General features: G+C 30.4%; 1 protein-coding gene across 1 annotated transcript; it reads right to left on the bottom strand.

The window, feature by feature from the left end:
- Positions 1-10,121: 10,121 nt before the first annotated feature.
- Positions 10,122-13,175, bottom strand: LOC140978009 (ACT domain-containing protein ACR8-like). The gene is made up of 7 exons (XM_073442725.1): positions 12,933-13,175; positions 12,225-12,270; positions 12,025-12,139; positions 11,815-11,882; positions 11,137-11,703; positions 10,940-11,044; positions 10,122-10,852 (listed from the first exon to the last, which is right to left on the bottom strand). The coding sequence occupies exons 1-7, from the start codon at positions 12,992-12,994 to the stop codon at positions 10,490-10,492; spliced, it is 1,326 nt and encodes a 441-aa protein (XP_073298826.1). The 5' UTR covers positions 12,995-13,175; the 3' UTR covers positions 10,122-10,489.
- Between the last annotated feature and the right edge of the window lie 5,019 nt (positions 13,176-18,194).

The following is an 18,194-nucleotide window of genomic DNA, read 5'->3' as shown; positions in this document are numbered from 1 at the left end:
AATAAGATTTGAAGGGTTAAAGCAAGCATAGGTTCCCTAACTTTTCCTAAAATTGTCCGAATTTAAGACTTGAAAATGGTAAATAATAAATGGGGAAATTTGTTTTTTTTTTTTCATGGATGGTGGTTACCTTAGATTTTTTTTTACAAGTGCAATTTTTATTTTTTATGTTGTCGAATTTCAATTTTATTCTGTTATCTTTATTTCTTTGAAAATTTTAGTTTTTTTCCGACTAAGCGCTGACATGTATGGTATCATATCATTATTGCTAATAAAAAATGATTAAAATTGTCAAAAAAAATATATGAATAAAACTGAAATTTGATAACATACGAACTAAAATTATAAAATGACAAAATAACATGTCTAAAAATATAGTTTCTTAATAAACAATATATGTGTGTGTGTGAGTGTGTATAAATTATGAATATATATATAATAATTATTTTTAATTTTTGCCATTTTTGTTAAACCAATTTGAAAGCCACAAATTATATATTTTGCTTTATAAAATGGTTGAAGTCCGGAGAAAATAGAATTAAAGAAAGTAATTGTGTTGGGAAAAGAGAATTAGGTTGCGAAGGCATGAAGACAAACATCATCCTCTTTTAAACAATACAAAAAATAAATAATAATATATCCACCTCTATACATATAACATATTTTTACCAATATCTGTATATATAAAAAAAATATGAATGGTGAAGTGTATTAAAAATTTCATCGATCGATTATATTATAATAAAAATCGAATATTTTTTTTAATAAAATTGGTATTTATTTCTCTTGATTAGGCATGCTCTATAGGAGCAGAATACTATTTTAAAAAAACAGAAAAGAATATAATTTTTTTGTTTCTATATTTTTTTCAAATTCATTTTTTTAAAAAAATTCTTTCTTCATTCTCATTACCAAAATTCTAAAATTAACGGTTTTTCCCCTTCTCCTTATATTTATTACATAATTTTAAAAAAAAACACACACACACACAAAGAGAGGAAATAAATTTTAAAAATGACCAAAGTTTGAGCTTCAGTTAAGATTTTTTTATGTAGGATGCAGGATTTGTTGGGAAACTCTCCATGGAAACAGTCATCAACCAATAGTGGAAAAAGTTTGGTCCCCAATGGTCACTTTGACCGACATATACACACATTCGCACATACATATATATCACAAAAATTCAAATGATAAGATCTCACCTATGAATTTTACGAGACAAATATTTTATTTGAATCATACATGAAAAAATATTAATTTTTATGTCAAAAGTACTACTTTTATTGTAAATATAAGCATGATTGATCCGTCTCACGAATAAAGATCTATGAGTTCGTCTCACAAAAAACTTAAGGTACCGTTTGATTTGTGGTATGAGACAAATAGTATGTAGATAAATAATATTTTTTAATAATAAAATATTTAAAAAAATATAATCTTCGATTTGATTGATTAATTTGATTAAATTTGAGATAATATGATATTATGGTTTTGTCTTTTTAAAATATTAATAAAATATTTATAATATTATTTATTACGTTTAATATTGTAATTTCAATTCGATGATTTGATTGATGTGAGATAAATGATTGATGATTTGATTGATTAAGATAAATGATCGGTAGATTGATAAATAATATGGTACATCAAACATTATATTAGTTTGGATAAAAATGTGGATAAATAATATAGCGAACAAAATTGTAGTGTCTTAAATTTGAGATTACATATTTCTTCTCAGATCTTATTATAATAATATTCTTCTCAAATTTTTTTTTAAAAAAATTACGCTATAATTACAAATTTTTTATTTTCGAATATAAAAATTAACCATAATAAAATAAAAAAATGAAACTGTAAAATAGAATTGAGAAAATTATTATCACGTAATTAACTATAATACCTGATCTTGTGTAACATTAACATGAGCTATCAACCTAGTGATAATTAAAAAAAAATACGGCTATAATAACAACTATTCGTTTCTCTTTTCAAAATTCAAAAAGCATGCTTATGCCCCCCGATTATGAGATTTCTCTAAATTAGTATATATTTTGCAACATTTTTTATAATTTTATTACAATAAAAAAAACATTAGGAAATTTAACATCAAATTTGTGCCTGAAAAGTAAGAGTTTGGGAGTGGTGAAATTGATGAATACATGGTCTTAGAAATTTCGCTTGGTTTTTGTTCGTGATTTTTTTGTCCATGTTTATTATTTAAGAACATCAAATTTTATTCATGTTTTTCTAAAAATATAACAAAAATTATCTTTTACTTGCATCTTAAATCGAAGTTCTTGAGGAGAATTGCAAGTTAATTCCTTGATAAAAAAATAATATAGTTAAAAATTTATTAAATCCATATGGTGCCGTATATATATAATAAACATAAGTAATAATTGAAAAATATTCATTAAATTATTATTAATTAATAAAAGCACATCTTTCCCACGTATTGTCCAAGGGAAATGAATGTAACCATGTGGAGAAGTATGCATGATTACACCTATTAAATTAAATAATAATGACAACAGTTATCTAACTTTTAAATTAATATTGATGTAAAATAAGTTACCATTAAGAACAAAGCATCATTCATAATAATCCAAATTAATGTAGTAAAGTTGGTTTTAGATAAGAACAACATACTCTTAATTCAATATTAACTTCTGTGAATTCGAGGAAAGTAACAAATATATAGTTATAATTTAAATATAAATATTTTTTCTTAATGATAATTTATACATTTATATATACACACACACATGTATAAATATGTATGTATGTAATGATTATGTGGTACATCTACAATAATTAAATTAAATTCCTTTAAAATCACAACTTTTTTTTAATTATAGTTGAGCAAGACATATTTTAAAAAAATTTATGCCGAAAAATTGCTATAAAATGAATGTTTTTTTATTAATGATGTACCATCATCCACATTAAATATTTAAAAATAAATAAGAAATAAATACGTAATTAAATGTGAAGTCTTTTATTTTTTTAAAATTCAAATTTGAATTTTATGTCCCTTGAAAATATAAGCTACATTAAACTGTTTACATTGGTTATATCATTTCATTTAATTTCGATTATGATTTTGAGTTTTATGTTACTTTTATATATTTAATTATTATTACTTCTATTATATTAAAATATAAATTTTTTATATAATATTATGTTTTCCAACTTTTTAAAAAAATGTCGTCGTGAGTTTTGGTATATTGACTATTCGTAATTTACTATTGTTATCATTGTGTTTCTCAATTAGAATTTAAATATAAATATTTTTAACATATTCTTAAACTTTTTAATCAAAATGTATTTATCTAATAAATGACAAAACTTTTGATTTTTTTAAAAATATTTATTTATTGCTTAAAATTTTGATAGACAAAAATAACATATGATTTTTAGATATATTTTTATACTTTTTAATCAGTAAGAGTTCTACTTAACCAAGATTTAAAAAAGTCAAATTAAAGAGAAAAGAGTGTTATCCTCATTTAAGCATTATCTCAAATGATATAAAAAGAATTATATAATAATTTTTTATAATAATATTTAAAATTTATATAGAGTCACTATATTATACAAATAATTTTAATAAATTTTCAAACACTAATAAGTAAATTATGAATAATTAATTATATAAAATAACTCTTAGTGTATCGCATATAAAAACACATGTGCCTATATTTATTTTTAAAAAAAGTAATTAAATGAAGGGTCATATATAGCTAGTAGTGTACTTTTACATGCTTGGTGAGCATAAAATTTGCATAACTTTGGCTGAAAAAATTAGAAAATTTTGCAAAAATTTGTCGATAAAAATTATTTTCATATATAACTACTTTTGCTCAACATTTAGAAAAATTCAAACCTTACACACCTCAGCATTGTTAGTGTTAAATTGCAATCGAGTTTAAACAACAACAATACAAACGTCAATATGTGCAGATTTTCTCTTTTTTGAATAAAAAAATATGGGGATGTGATTGTTATAACCGAGCCTCAAACTCGAAATTTAGTCTCAAACTTGAGATTTTGTTATTAGATGATCTACAAATCACCATCGATACTTGCAAATATTCTAAGGTGAACACTGTGTGGGTAAAAATTGCAATTTCATTGTTAATCGACAATCGTTCGATCTTACAACTTCAATTTAAATTGAAATCTCATAAGAACAAATTTTGATTTTTCGATGTTAGTGCGGAAATTGATATCCTGTGTAAAAAAAACTGATTTTGTTACATTTGACTGAAAATTTCAAGGGTGTCGAACTTGATTTCTTGCCATTTAGACTTAAAATTTTCCGAGTTGAGTTATGTAAATCTGTGGTTTATTGTAATAGTTAATTTTTTCCAAGCCAGCGTTCTTCAGAAATCGAAGATTAAAGAAAGAGAATAAACTAAATGGAAAATGATAACAAAACTCTAAGGTTTCGGGCTTTCATTTCATGTTACTGGATCCGGGCTTCTTTTGAGTGGGTATCTAAAGATTGTTTTCCTTGGGCCGTGTAGCTTTTAAAGTATGCAGTAAATATTGGACCCAAAAAAATTTCAGATTCATAATGGACCTACGGGTACTGTCCATATTGTACGTGGGGTAAGTAGTTACGATTGCATCAAAATGTTGCAAATTATCGTTAGTATTAAGCAAAGCAAAAATATAAAATTTCAAGATAAAAATTATAAATTCACAGGTTTTCTTCGGATTTGAACTTTCGCATCGAGTTTTTAGGTAATTTTCCAGGTTGGCTCGCGATTAAATTCAATTTGGTGGTATGCATGTTGTTCGTAAGCCTTATGCATGGAGTCGGATGAGGTTCTTCGTTTAGTATTTATATGATTGGGAAATATAGAATATTGAATATTTATTTGCCTCCAGAAAATTAATTTATCATTTGTTGAGTTCAGTATATAAAATTATTCTCTCTCCCAAAATAAAATATTATTTTAAGTTCAACTCGAGCTGAACAATCAGAGCTCAAACAAAACTAAAGTCTCAAGGTGTTGATTTAATCTATTCCTTAATATAGGATTAAAATAGAATCCAATTTACGACAAAAGAAAAGACATCAATTTGGAGCATCTTTGGCAGATGCTAAGCCAATTTAAGACATTTATCCATATTCTATTTAATGTTGATTGATTGGTTATTTGGGAATCTTTTTTAAAGATACCTCGCAATTTTGGTATATTTGGTGGCGTCTGTTCATTTATTCGCATCTTTTAGATTGAAACGAACACTTCCTGTTATGATCATGTCTGTATAATCTTTTTAGGTGAATCGATTTTGTGGATGAAATTATAGATTACTACGACGCTTTGATATTAAAATCTACGATGGATGCTCAATGAAGTATTAAAAACAACGATATGTGTTGGATTTTTCGGGAGGATTCCTTCTGCTTCTTTCCAAGTAGCAATGNATATATATAGATATATAATTTGTGACCGTGATTGGTGGTCATCTTTATACTAACGAGACAGCAGACAGACTCACAGAAGTGGCCGAACTAGAGCGTCAGGCTTTGCATTGAGAAGGCGGCAGCGATTAATCAAACTGTTAAGCATATTCACCCTCGGAAAATTTAGAAGAGTTGCCTAACAGGCAAGGGTATTTTGGGGAAAACAATCATCTGTTCAAAAAAAAATCAAAGATTGTTTTCAAAATTTTATTTTTTTAAAAAAAACTTATATGAATCCATCTCACGGATATACATATATATCTTACTCGACTTGATTCATGAAAAAATATTAATTTTTTACCACAATGAGTATTATATAGATCGGATCGACTCGTTTCACAGATATAAATCTCTAAAATTGTATCAGAGGAGACTTACTCTTCAAAATAATAAACATTTTACCTAAATATAATAGAATATTAAAAAAATTTAACTATTAAAAAATTAATATATATTATAATGTATTAAGAAGACAAGGTGGTACTATAAAAATTAAAATATATTTTAAAATTAATATAATATGAATCAAAATTAAATTTTCAATTAACAAAAGATAAGACCCATCTTAAAAATATGTAGGATATTTTTGTTACACGCGTGTCTAAGTGTAATTATTAATTTTTTTTTCATCTTACATATCGTTTTAATCAGTCGATCTTAACCTAAATTTTATCACATTTGGAAAATATATTCGTTCTGATAGGAGAATAATTAATCCAAATTAATCAATTATTATCTCAAATGCAAGCTTAATAAAATCTGCGAACGATATAAAGAATATAAGAATCTACAAAGAGTATCGAGAAATTCGGGTATATATTTTTTATTACTGATAACGACGACCTTCATTATTTTCTAGCTAGTTAAAGGTGCATGAAATGTGAATTTAGAGTTGACTTACAATTATAATAATAATAATAATAATAATAATAATAATAATAATAATAATATGTAGTTGTGTGACATTAAATGCTTTGGAATATATCCTAATTCTAGATTTCAAATATATTCTTCAAATATTAATCGTCAATCTTACACAAAATAAGGATCGAATCAAAAGTTTTAATTAGATAATTTAATATAAGTAGAGAGTCAAAAATCACATTTTCAAATTTATTGCTAATTATGTTCCCCCCCAAAAAATAAATTGAAGCCCATCTAAATACCATTGGTTTTAGTGAAATTATTTTTTTCCAAAAAATTATATACCTATATATATATATAGTCTAAAAAAGTTCTTTATTATTTTGGAAAATTTATATAAATAGTAATAGTTCCCTTGATATCAAGGATTTGGATCCTTACTGAAAACACAACACCTGTTGTTGTGCATTTTTATACAAGATGATCAGTTTATCATCTGATGGACCTCGCACAGTGTCAGATGAAATTGAAAATTATCAGAGGAAGCGAGATGATCAACTGATCATCACGTGTAAAAAGTGCACAGCACTTGGTGCTGTGTTTTCAGGCACATCAGAAGATCAAAATCCATATATATATATATATATATATATATATATATGTGTGTGTGAATATTTTTATATTTATATTATAAAAATGGGAATGATTACGTCACTATCTTCGTGGGATCTACCGGCAATTTTAAGGGTTATTGGATGAGTTGGGAAAGCTCATATTCCCCTAAAAAAATGTTCTTCACGTGGAGATTCTCTTTTTCTAACGTGATTTCCATTTATTTATTTATTTTCAGTTTTTCAAGTGTGCAGTTACTGATAGTATGTATAACTTGTAACGAATCTCAGAAAACACAAATTTCTTTAATACCAAATTTCGAGCAAAACTCTATAGTTATGTAATAGCACATAACTCCTCGCCTTCACCGTTCCAGAATGACGTATTACGGAAGCCGAAGCACCTTTTTCAAGTGTGCATGATCTTTACTCATGTTTTTTTTTTACAGAAATATTTTTTTTCCCTTACGTTAAGATTTAGGTGCACTAGCCTTCCAAATTGGGAATAGCCAAGACTCTATTGTAAATTCTCTAACTCTAATTGGCAGGAATCGATATCTATTAACGAACTGTCCCACATCATTTTGATTATTATTAGATCATTAGACTATCCTTGCAGCCTAATAATCTTAAAGATTAAATTGGTAAAAATAACTTTCTTTAATTTCACCATTGACAAATTTTTAGAAATATTTCCTAATTCTTCGAAGGAAAAATATGTTCTTTAATTCAGTTTCATTCGATCCTACCCACAAAACGATGCCTTTATGAAAGAAAATACAGTTTTCATTCAAACACTTTTGAGTACATAGAGTTTATATGGGTCGTTGGATACTCTTTCGCATACTACTCACAAAGGTAGCATCTCATTAACATTTGTTTTGAACGCCCTTGAAAAGGTTAAAAGAAGAAGTTTTTTTTTTTTTTTTTTTTTAAATGTTACACGAAGAATTAAGAACCTCAAAGAAAGAGAATTTGATTTTGAATAATTATAAGTATTTTTAAAATAATATTTTTATAACTGTATCACCGTTCTTCTGCGTACTGGAATCAGCTCAAAGACTATGGACAGGCGTAATTGCAGCCACATTGTTGCGAACCCCCCCGGCCATGCATGCACGATGTTTTGCTTGAGACGCGACAAACTCAACAATAATATAATGTCTGGAAAAAAATAATATTAATAATCAAATAAAAAATATTGAAAATTATTGATAGTTTTATTTTAAAATTCAGAGCGTTCAATCCCACTTTTCAGTCGAAAAGATCCCATTCTTGAGCATTATTCTTTAGAACTGCGAGTGACTATAGACACAAAGGATGATCCTTAAAATTTAGAGATTCAGACATAGAACATGCATAATGCATTATAAAATAATGATAAGTTTGCTTTAATTAATATATTAATGTATCATGATCATCCACTTTCATTTGCCTTGCATTAGAAATTTGATCTGTGGAACAATGTATATTAATTTAACATAAATGTTTTTTTTATAGGCTAAATCTAGCTAGTAAGAATATATAGTTACAATCGATGAGATAATTGTCCCACACATGAGGAGATAATTAGGCAAAGAGGTAATGCGAAACAAGTAGGTAAAATATTCAGGATTCGATTTAAAAACTATGTTTTATACGTGATTCATAGTTATAAGGTTTTAATTTTTAAATTATATGACTATTTTGTTATTAAATTTGAGATTACTATGAAATATTTTCACAATTTCTTAATTCGTCGTGATTATCCACACTTTCCGTCAGAAACTTAACATTAATTGTAGCTGTATTACTTAGTCTTAGGTTGAGCAATTACGACAACACAATACCAAATTAGAGGATATGATAGAAGAGAGTATTGCTTGGGTGTTCCACATCGATTAAATAGAATTTCTGAAAATTTCATATATGGACTTGGTTAAATCTCTTTCTTTCAGCTAGTTTTTGTAGTTGAATTATGTTCAAATCATAATCTTAACGAGATCAGAGCTCGGGCTCACTATTATATATTGGACTGCCCATAGTTGGGCTATCTGTTAATATCTTCATGCTCCAATTGTTCATTCATGGGCGTGTTTAGAGATCTCACATCGGTTGAATAGAGTTCATGAGAGCTGTGTATATGGACTTGAACAATCCTTCCTCTTGAACTAACTTTTGAGATTGAGTTATGTCTGAATCGACTTGAGTTGTCCATGATCTAAGCAGTTCCTATATGTATATTGGTTCCTTTGGCTAAATTCCAACTTGCCACTAACATACTCAGCAGAACCAGTTTTCAGAATCTACACAAGGGAGTGGAACAATCAATGAGAAAACAACGAAACAGACCGCCTCGATTTATTTTCGCGATCCCAATAGTATCGATCATTTTGTATTTAAATTAAATAAGATTTAATTTATCTCATATTAATTATTAAGTATTGCTTTAAATGCAAGGCGTGAAGAAAAATAAAAGAGGGGTTATCTGATTGAAAATGTTACGAAACCTATGAATCTAGACATATGTTTCTAGAAGCATTGTTGAACATCTTGGAATATGTGGATATTGGAACATTTCGTGGGAAATTAAATCTTGATATTGAATTAGACGCGGGAACGTAATCTTAACGCGATTTGATGAAATGAACATCGTTAAGAGGAATAAGTCAACACCAAGCAGGTTGGTTGCCTTTAGTTCGAGGACAGTCTCAAATTAAAGCATAATTGACTAAGGCTAATATATTTCTTTTAACGGCCCACAGATCCATCCATCCATCCATCCATCACCAGCGTTAAGAAGAGTATTCAATTACATTATTAAATTGATGATGTCCACTTCAAAGGCAAATTGTAACTCGATCTTCTTACGCTATCGTCATATATATATTTAGATAATGTACATTTATTTTCTTATCTTTTTTTTTTTTGGTCTTGCTTTTCGTCTACATGTCGTGCTTGAATACGTATTGCAACTTATTATATTATTCAAACTTGTTAGAATGAATTGCTTAAATATTACCAACTCTATCTATATATGGTCCAACTTAATTCAACTCATTTACACCTGGTCTCCATTCAGGAAAACAAAGAAAGAATTGTGGAATTATCAGACACAGAGTTCAAAAGTAAGAAAAGTACTCGTAAATAAAAGTAGAAATATTTACAACCATCGCTATCTCTTTCTGCCAGCTAAGGGAGACAAGTAATGACCACCCACCCCCACCAACAAAGACTTTTCACTCTAAGAATTCACAACCTCCCCCCAACCAATTTCAAATCTCTCCCCCCTCTAACAAACCAATATTTTTAAAAGGAAAATAAAAGAAAAGAATGGGGAGATAGGCCCCCGGCCCCCCCGTTGCATCTACCATACTACGTGTATATATTTCCGCAACCTATCGAGCCAACTACTTTTAACTACCATCACCAAATAAATCGCCTCTAAGAGTAAATGCCATTTACTATGTACAAAATGCCCAGCTCAATATACCATCCCCCAAAGCAAATAACATGTCGCCTGACAAGTTGCTTTTCAGCCTCTTTTTATCGATCAAGAATAAGATCTGATCAATCCCAAATTGTATAGATTCCTCCTCACAAGGCTTCCAATTGAGAACAACATGGCTCCTCCTGTACCCATCGTGGCCTCTTCTTTTTCGCCTTTTTGGTGATATATAAAGGGCAATTCCTTTACTTTCAGATTACTCAAACCGATCCTCTGTCTAACTGATTCGATGATCTTGGAATCTGGAATGTTACCGAGGGCATCTGTAACGTAAAAAACATTCTGGGCCGTTTCAACTGTCGTGGATATCTCAGCCCTTGTGACGTTTAGGCCATTTTCACGAAATGTTCGAGTTACATCAGCTAGTAGTCCTTTTCTATCAGGTGTGCACAACTCAAGCCTCACACCCTGTGATATAACAAGAACGTTAAATTAAGATAAACGAACAAGAAAAGAGAACTTATCAAATGTACCACTAAAGAATCACTTTCAGACCTGAGATGTCCTCCTTTCAATTGCAGCTTGTAAGCAAAGAACAACGCGTTGTTTTTCAGCTTCTGAACTGATGGGGGTTCCATCCATGTGTCTTATGAAGAATTCCTAAAAAATAAAAAAACAATTTCATTCCGTTTCACATCTGATCACAAAATAATAGCACACACCACAAGAAAAAATTAAAAATATATGTATACCAAGGATGCTCTATCTCCGGTTGTGTCAACTGTGGCATGAAATACGACATACTCCATGTCTGTTAGCGTGCAGATGACATCAAACAGAAGCCTGGTTCGATCCTTGGACTGAATATTTACAACCGAATAATCCCTCTCCAAATAATTCTGAACTAAGACAACAGGGGAATCTTCACTAGTCTTGATGATTGGCTTCCTCTCATAATCACGGTCAGCAAACATCATTTGATGAAGCCTCCTCTCGGTATGCGTGACAGCCATTGAAACCACGGTACTGGCACTTCGGATATCATTATCAACTTTAAGTACATTCCTCAACATGGCCTCGATTGTTTCTAGTTTTTGTGAGTCCTCGATCGGTGAGCCCGAATGATCATCCTTTAGGTAAATTAAGGAAGCAATTCGACCATTGTGAGTCCAGACCTTAGCTTCCACCAAATTGCAGTTCAAACCAGATAGAACTGCAAAAACCTCAGATAAAAGACCAACTCTATCGGTACCAGTTAATTCTAATGCTGTTAGACCATTGAAACTTCTCGATCTTCTGCAGTGAACTGTCTCAAGAGACTGCAATACGAAGGCCAGAAGAATCAATTAACAACAGATTAAATGAAAGTTATCAATCTCTTCTTGAATAAACTTTGATAAATCACAATAAAAGTGAAGATAATTAATTACCTGTTCAATGTAACTCAACACGCTTTCGTCGGTTAATTTGTTTCCATTCAAATCGGTCACATGGAAAACTGCAGATTTTCACAATAAATGAAACCGTAGAGTGAGAACAACCTTATTAAAATCCAATAAAGCCCGTTCATTATATGAATTAAATGGCAATTAAAGTTGCAGGCGGCAAAAAATACACAGCGGCGCAGGTTAGGTACGCACCGTCCATAAACCACAGGCCATCTGAAGAAATATAAGCCTTCTCAATTGACAGATTTAAATCCGTGAGAATTTGAACGGCATCCAACAGAATCCTATGCTTTTTCCCACTATCAATCTGTAAGAAAACAAAAAACTTATTAATCACACTATTCCTAAAATAACATAAGAATTGTATTAATTTGCACTAATCAGCGGCTTACCATAACCCGGGTTGCGGTTGCGCAACCGGCATTGTCGATCATGACCCTTCAAGATGACGAAGGAGAAAAGGTCAGATGGGGGTATTGTTGGAATTTTATCAAGGGATGGAAAAATCGAACAGCGGAAATTGACGGAGTCAAATAACTTGGAAGGAAAGAAATCGGCGAAATTCAATTATTACACAAAATTTTGAATAATCAAGTCGAGTTTTCTTCAATTAAATAATTAGTGAAGAGTGAACTCTCCAGAGACTTAAGAAATCTGGAATAATCAAATCCTTGTATACTAGGTTCGGTTGATCTCTGTGGAAGGAGATAAACAGGGAACCATAAAATTTCCCAGAATAGTAGATCTTACAGACCCGAGAAAATTACTGTGATTCAAAGAAGAAAAAAACTGAATCCTGACTAGAGAGAATATTTTGAGAAATCAAGGAAAAAAATTATTTCCACCAAACATATCAGAGCAACTTTATCTAGAAAAACCCAGAAAAGAAATTTCACAAGAATATCCGAGGGAAAGTAGAAGACATAAAAATTTTTACAAACCAGAAAACTCATAGTAAGCACAAAATGAAACCCAAAATTGGACAATAAAATTCAAAATCTCGACCGATACCCAGAAAACTCCTCCCAAAAAATGAGAAATAAAAACCAATCTTCTAACAGCGGAGAGTCACTCATTCAAAGACGATGAAGAAAGCAAACCTTGGGGTGGACATTCTAGTAATAAGCTTCTCATATTCATCCAAATACGTTGGCCACTCCATAATTCTTCAAAATTTGTCAAGAAGTCAGTAGTTCCCGAAACATACAAGACCGCAAATTCGCCCCTCTGTTGATATTGCAGACCTTATATCTCTCTCTGTCTTTAGAAACCTGACAGACGACGTATCACGTTGAGTATTTTCCCTCTCTAAAACATCCACAGAAGGCTGAACTGCTCTGGGTTCGCTCCAGAGGAAGGAGAGTATTTATTAATATATGATGATAATATAATTATTTTATAATTAAATTAAATATGATAAAAAGGGAAAAAATTACCATGATTTTTTTTAGTTTCTTAAAAGTTGGGTCCACTGAGAGAAGTATCAACCAATCACAGGCGTGACTAATGCTGCCTGCCCGTTCTGACCAAATTCGGCAATAGATTTTTTTAAAAACATATCAATTCCCTAATATAATAACTTATTACAAGGTGAGAGAGATTAAATTTGATCCCTTTTATTATTTTTACTGCAGATAATATTTGATATAATTCCGATATATTTGTTTTGTTAGAATTAGAATTAGAATTAGAATTTCGTGGGGAAAAAAGTAGAGCTTTGAAATAACAGCCATATGATTACTTCCAAAATCTCACGAAAATTTGCTTGCTTCATTTAATGTGTGTTAAGTATCGAATACACGTGGGAACGGAATCTTAGTAAATGGGGGCACGAGATAAAAGGAGTGAATCCACGTGGCAAGCGGGTGAGGGTAGAAACTTGGAGGGTGTTGACTTAGAGATTAAGGCGAGATTTGCCGACCACTGACGACGTAGGCACGTGATGACACCGTTGGAATCGGCTTTTTTTTTTATCGGGTTAATTGTCCTTTTCCCGGCCGGGTTTCTTGTTTTTCTCGACGGCGCTGATCTTTACGGCCGCTTATAATTAACCCTAGCTGGATACTCTCTCCTTGCCCATTTCTGAATTCCCAATTCCTATAATACCAAATATTAAAAGAATTTGATTTAAATCATTTAATTTTTATTCAATTTAACCCCAAGCAACGGATATCTATTCAAATGTTAATAATAATAATCAAACGGGTGAGTAAAACGCTTGATCTTTAATGGACATTCAAAGATTATTCCACGTGTTTACTGTTGCATGTTTTCCGAGTAATAATTATTCACTTATGTTTAAACGGTCTAATTATCATTAAATGTCCGCAATAAAAAGCCAATTTTATTGCCAATTAATTACAACATTACACAATCATCTATCTACAAATACGTTATATATTTCTTCAAATTTTGACTAAAAAGCGCAAATATTTTAATATTCTGAGTTGCATGCTTGTGGAAATTATTAATCAGACTTATGGCGAACAAGTATACGAGCATGACACGAGGAGTCGTGGAACCAGACTACTATGTAAGCTTGTCGGATTTATTTTATTAATATTTCAAATATTAAATATTTTAATTGTTTTTTTGGGATTTAAATTTTCATCGACACGCAGGAGCACGACTATGCTTTAGCGCATGAAATCAGCTTAAAACATGGGGTGGGTTCCTCTTAAGTCTTTGACAAGCACGTGCACGCCCCTTCATAACCACGTTTTCATGTTGTTCGTTATATTTTATTTTTATCATTCTTCTAATTTATCTTACTACTTTATTATGTTAATCCACCTCCTAATTAATTTCTAGAAACATGCAAAAAAAACTAATTTTTTTAAAAATGAAAATTAAATAACAATTTTTGTTAGAAACATTTTCCCATAACCGATTGTAAGACTCTCGGGAGTAATTTTGTTTCCAAGTTTCCTAATTGGCCGCAATCACGTGTATTGAAAGACATGCCTTAATATCAGATCATTGCCACTACCCACGACCAAAAAGGACGTGCCCACATATACTGTGCCACCCCACACCGATTTGTACAATACGTAAATCTCACACATCGTATTTTAAATCTAATAAAGGGAAGGACTACTCGGTCCAGTATTTTATTTATTTAATAATTAATTCCCTATACTTTTTCTAGTATAAATCACTCAGAAAGTGCTTGAAAAATATGAAGAATCAATCGCATTACAGTCTACAGAGCATGTGGTTGCCAAATCAATGAATACGCATTTAATGGTCCACCTCACGATCTTCGCATCTCACGATTTCGTCATGTCGGGCTCTCCAACTCCAATTGCATGAACCATAATATATCGTCACCGTTAATAGCCCGTCGCGACGGTTGGCCACTGTAAATGTATGGCGGGAAAGTGGTGGGCTGATTTAATGCCATTTCCCGCGCCACCATCAATACCAATAATTTCAAGAGTGGGCCACCACTGCAAAATTTGCTTTTTTCCAAATTAAATATTATTTTTATTTTTCCAAATTTTGATTTTATATCTCTGATGATAACTTGGTGTATAGAATTAATATTATTATATTGACAGCTCAGTCACCGGTCATAGGTTGTCTCATCGAGACACCCGCCAAATTCTTCATTCCACGCTTTATCTATACAATTCTTTTTGACCACTTAAATCTCGCGCCAACATTCAAATCTCCAAAGGGAATATATATATATCTTTTTTAACATACAAAAATAGTGCAAAATTTTTCCACAAAATATACAGATAAACATGTAAATATAATAACATCGAGATACAACAACGTCCTTAAATAGAAATTTACAGAGGAAAACGTAAAGGTCATGTATCTTATTTCAATCTCATGTCAAAAATAACAAATCCCATTCGAAAAGTTGAATTAATTTAATGTGACCCCGAAGAATTTATACTGTATACACACGAAAAATAATCTAATAAGAGGATGTGAGTTGGAAAGTTTTTTAAGAATAATAAGCGGGAAATTAAATTAATAAACTGGAAACATGTTTGGACATGTTCAGCGGAAAGGTTTCTTGCAAATCTAAGCGGATACATACTTAATTGTGTTGCTTAATCCTTGGATTTTGAATGATTAAGCATGTCTAATGTGGGTCCTAAATCTTATGCATTTGACATCCTCATTGTTTATCAACCGTAAAATATAAATTATAACATGAAAAAAAAAATGGATGTCAAATACATAACTATAATGAATAATAATATTTTTGACATAATAATAATATTTTTTTTTGAATTGAGTCAAGTCATATATCATTTTTACAAAATTGAATTGTGAAACCGTCTCACATGCATGAAGTTTTTTCTGTTTAAAAAAATAATGTATCATAAACCTTTTGATAGATAACTTTGCATGCAACTTAAGTTATCGTTTCTTGTCAAAATCAATAGATATGCCATCCTATAAATCTAAAGTTTGCTAAACCAATCTGATTCACATGAAAAAAAAAAATAATAATAATAAAAAAAAGAGATTCGTTGGACATAAGGGCATACACCGATATTTTCTATCGAATTCCAAGTTCTTCCGTTACATTTTATCTTCTTACTTTTTCGTTTTTTAAATACAATTCCTAATTATTGATGATATACTGGAATAAAAATAAATCTAATTAATTAAATCAACGATTGAAAACAGTACATCCTTTTTCTTTTCCATGAAAAAGGACTCTTCTTATCCAAAGAGAAATGGCTCCTATCTATGTCATCCATCCTTTTGACTAAAATTATGTTTTTTCTCCCACCCCACTAAAAATTTTGATTGCAACAATTAAAGTAAATATACGACACATATGATAAGAGAAGCAAAATCTTTATCTCTCGGGGGATGGTTTTGGAAACATGCACAGAAAAGGATATTATAGATCCAAATATTGACAACACAAATGAAAGCACTTGACACAACAATTAAAATCTTGGGACCCTTTATTTATTTTTTTTGTGGGCACAGAAATATCAAAATCCAATGGCTTATTACGGATTTCCCACATTTTGGATAGGCCTAAAACACGCACGAGTGGCGTTAGGCAAAGCCCGGTCGCTTGCCTTTAACGTTTTGTTTCTTTTTCTTTTGTTTTTCTATAGCACTCATTCGTGACGATGTTCTGTATTTCGAATTCACTACGTCAACTTGAAATGTTGTGTATTAATATGTTTACGAGACAGCCACGTCTCAACTTTATCCATTACGGTGGACACATTCAAATGTCCTGATAATTATAATTTCAGTTCTTTTGGTGAAAACAACGTAAAGTTGAAATCAGTAGTTCACGAGAGCATACCACCTACATTGCTTTCCTCGTCGTAAGGTTAAAGTTTTGTTGGATATCTATCTATAAAGATAAAAACATGACCACAAATATGTTATTTAATTTCGGTCTTGGTAATGTATTTTTCGATTTTTTTACAATTCTAGTGATTTTTCACTGAGATTACTCACGCGACAATTGACATTGCACACATCGACGCTACATTGGTGTCACACCAGCATCACGTTGCAAAAAAAAACTAACATCCCAAAAAATCAAAGACGACATATTAAACTTGAATTTGACAATATAGAGGACCAAGATCGCAAAGAGACAAACATATTAAACCAAGGATATAGTTTTCTATTTTTTTTCTTCAATTCAAGTCATTTTCATCAGAGAATTAACTGACGTACAACCAAAAATGATATTGTGTCACCAAACATTATTAATGTTATGCCAACACACACAGGAAAAAAAACCACTTCACATATATATTATTGTGTTTTCACAGGAATCTAAAATTAAATAAAAGAATGAAAACTAATATACAACAAATTAGAATAATAATGCATGAAAATGGAAATTCTAATTTTTTTTTTGATAGAATATACACTAAAAATGGGGTTTTTTTAATAAACAAAATGGCAAAAACTGGTATTGCTTCTCAATGCCTGCGCTTGTGGTTCATGCTTGCAATAATTAGACTTCGAACAAGAAATTTCAGCCGATAAATGACCACTAATACACACCTCTTGGATTATTATTATTATTATTATTTTATTTTTTGAAAAAGTCAATGCTTAAAAATCTTTTTTGGTAAATTTTGATATTAAAACGATGTCTAACAGTTAATAATGAAGTCAACTTTTTGGGCGGTAAAATAATCAATAGACGACCATAGCTTTAATTAGAAGTGGGGATACCATTTATTAACCAAGGCATGGGAAATTAGGTCACATGCACCAACCTTAAGTTTGTCATAGAATAGACCATTGCCTAAAGTTAAGTTTAGGAAAGCCAATATTTGAGATTATTTAATAATTTTTATGTTATAATTTATATTTTTAGACATTAGTACCTAAAAGCTCAAGTTTTT

The sequence above is a fragment of the Primulina huaijiensis genome, chromosome 6, assembly GCF_012295235.1.
Source record: "Primulina huaijiensis isolate GDHJ02 chromosome 6, ASM1229523v2, whole genome shotgun sequence".
NCBI classification, from domain to species: domain Eukaryota; kingdom Viridiplantae; phylum Streptophyta; class Magnoliopsida; order Lamiales; family Gesneriaceae; genus Primulina; species Primulina huaijiensis.
The sequence above is the reverse complement of the archived record's forward strand: the minus strand, read 5'-3'. Positions and strand labels throughout refer to the sequence as shown.

Bases quoted from the DNA above. Each gene is read 5' to 3' on its own strand.
- LOC140978009 (XM_073442725.1), bottom strand. From the start codon at position 12,994: ATGGAGTGGCCAACGTATTTGGATGAATATGAGAAGCTTATTACTAGA. The intron at 11,883-12,024 runs GTGCGTACCTAA...GAAAATCTGCAG, and splicing joins TGGCCTGTGGTTTATGGACG to TTTTCCATGTGACCGATTTG. The intron at 11,704-11,814 runs GTAATTAATTAT...TTCGTATTGCAG, and splicing joins TGTTGAGTTACATTGAACAG to TCTCTTGAGACAGTTCACTG.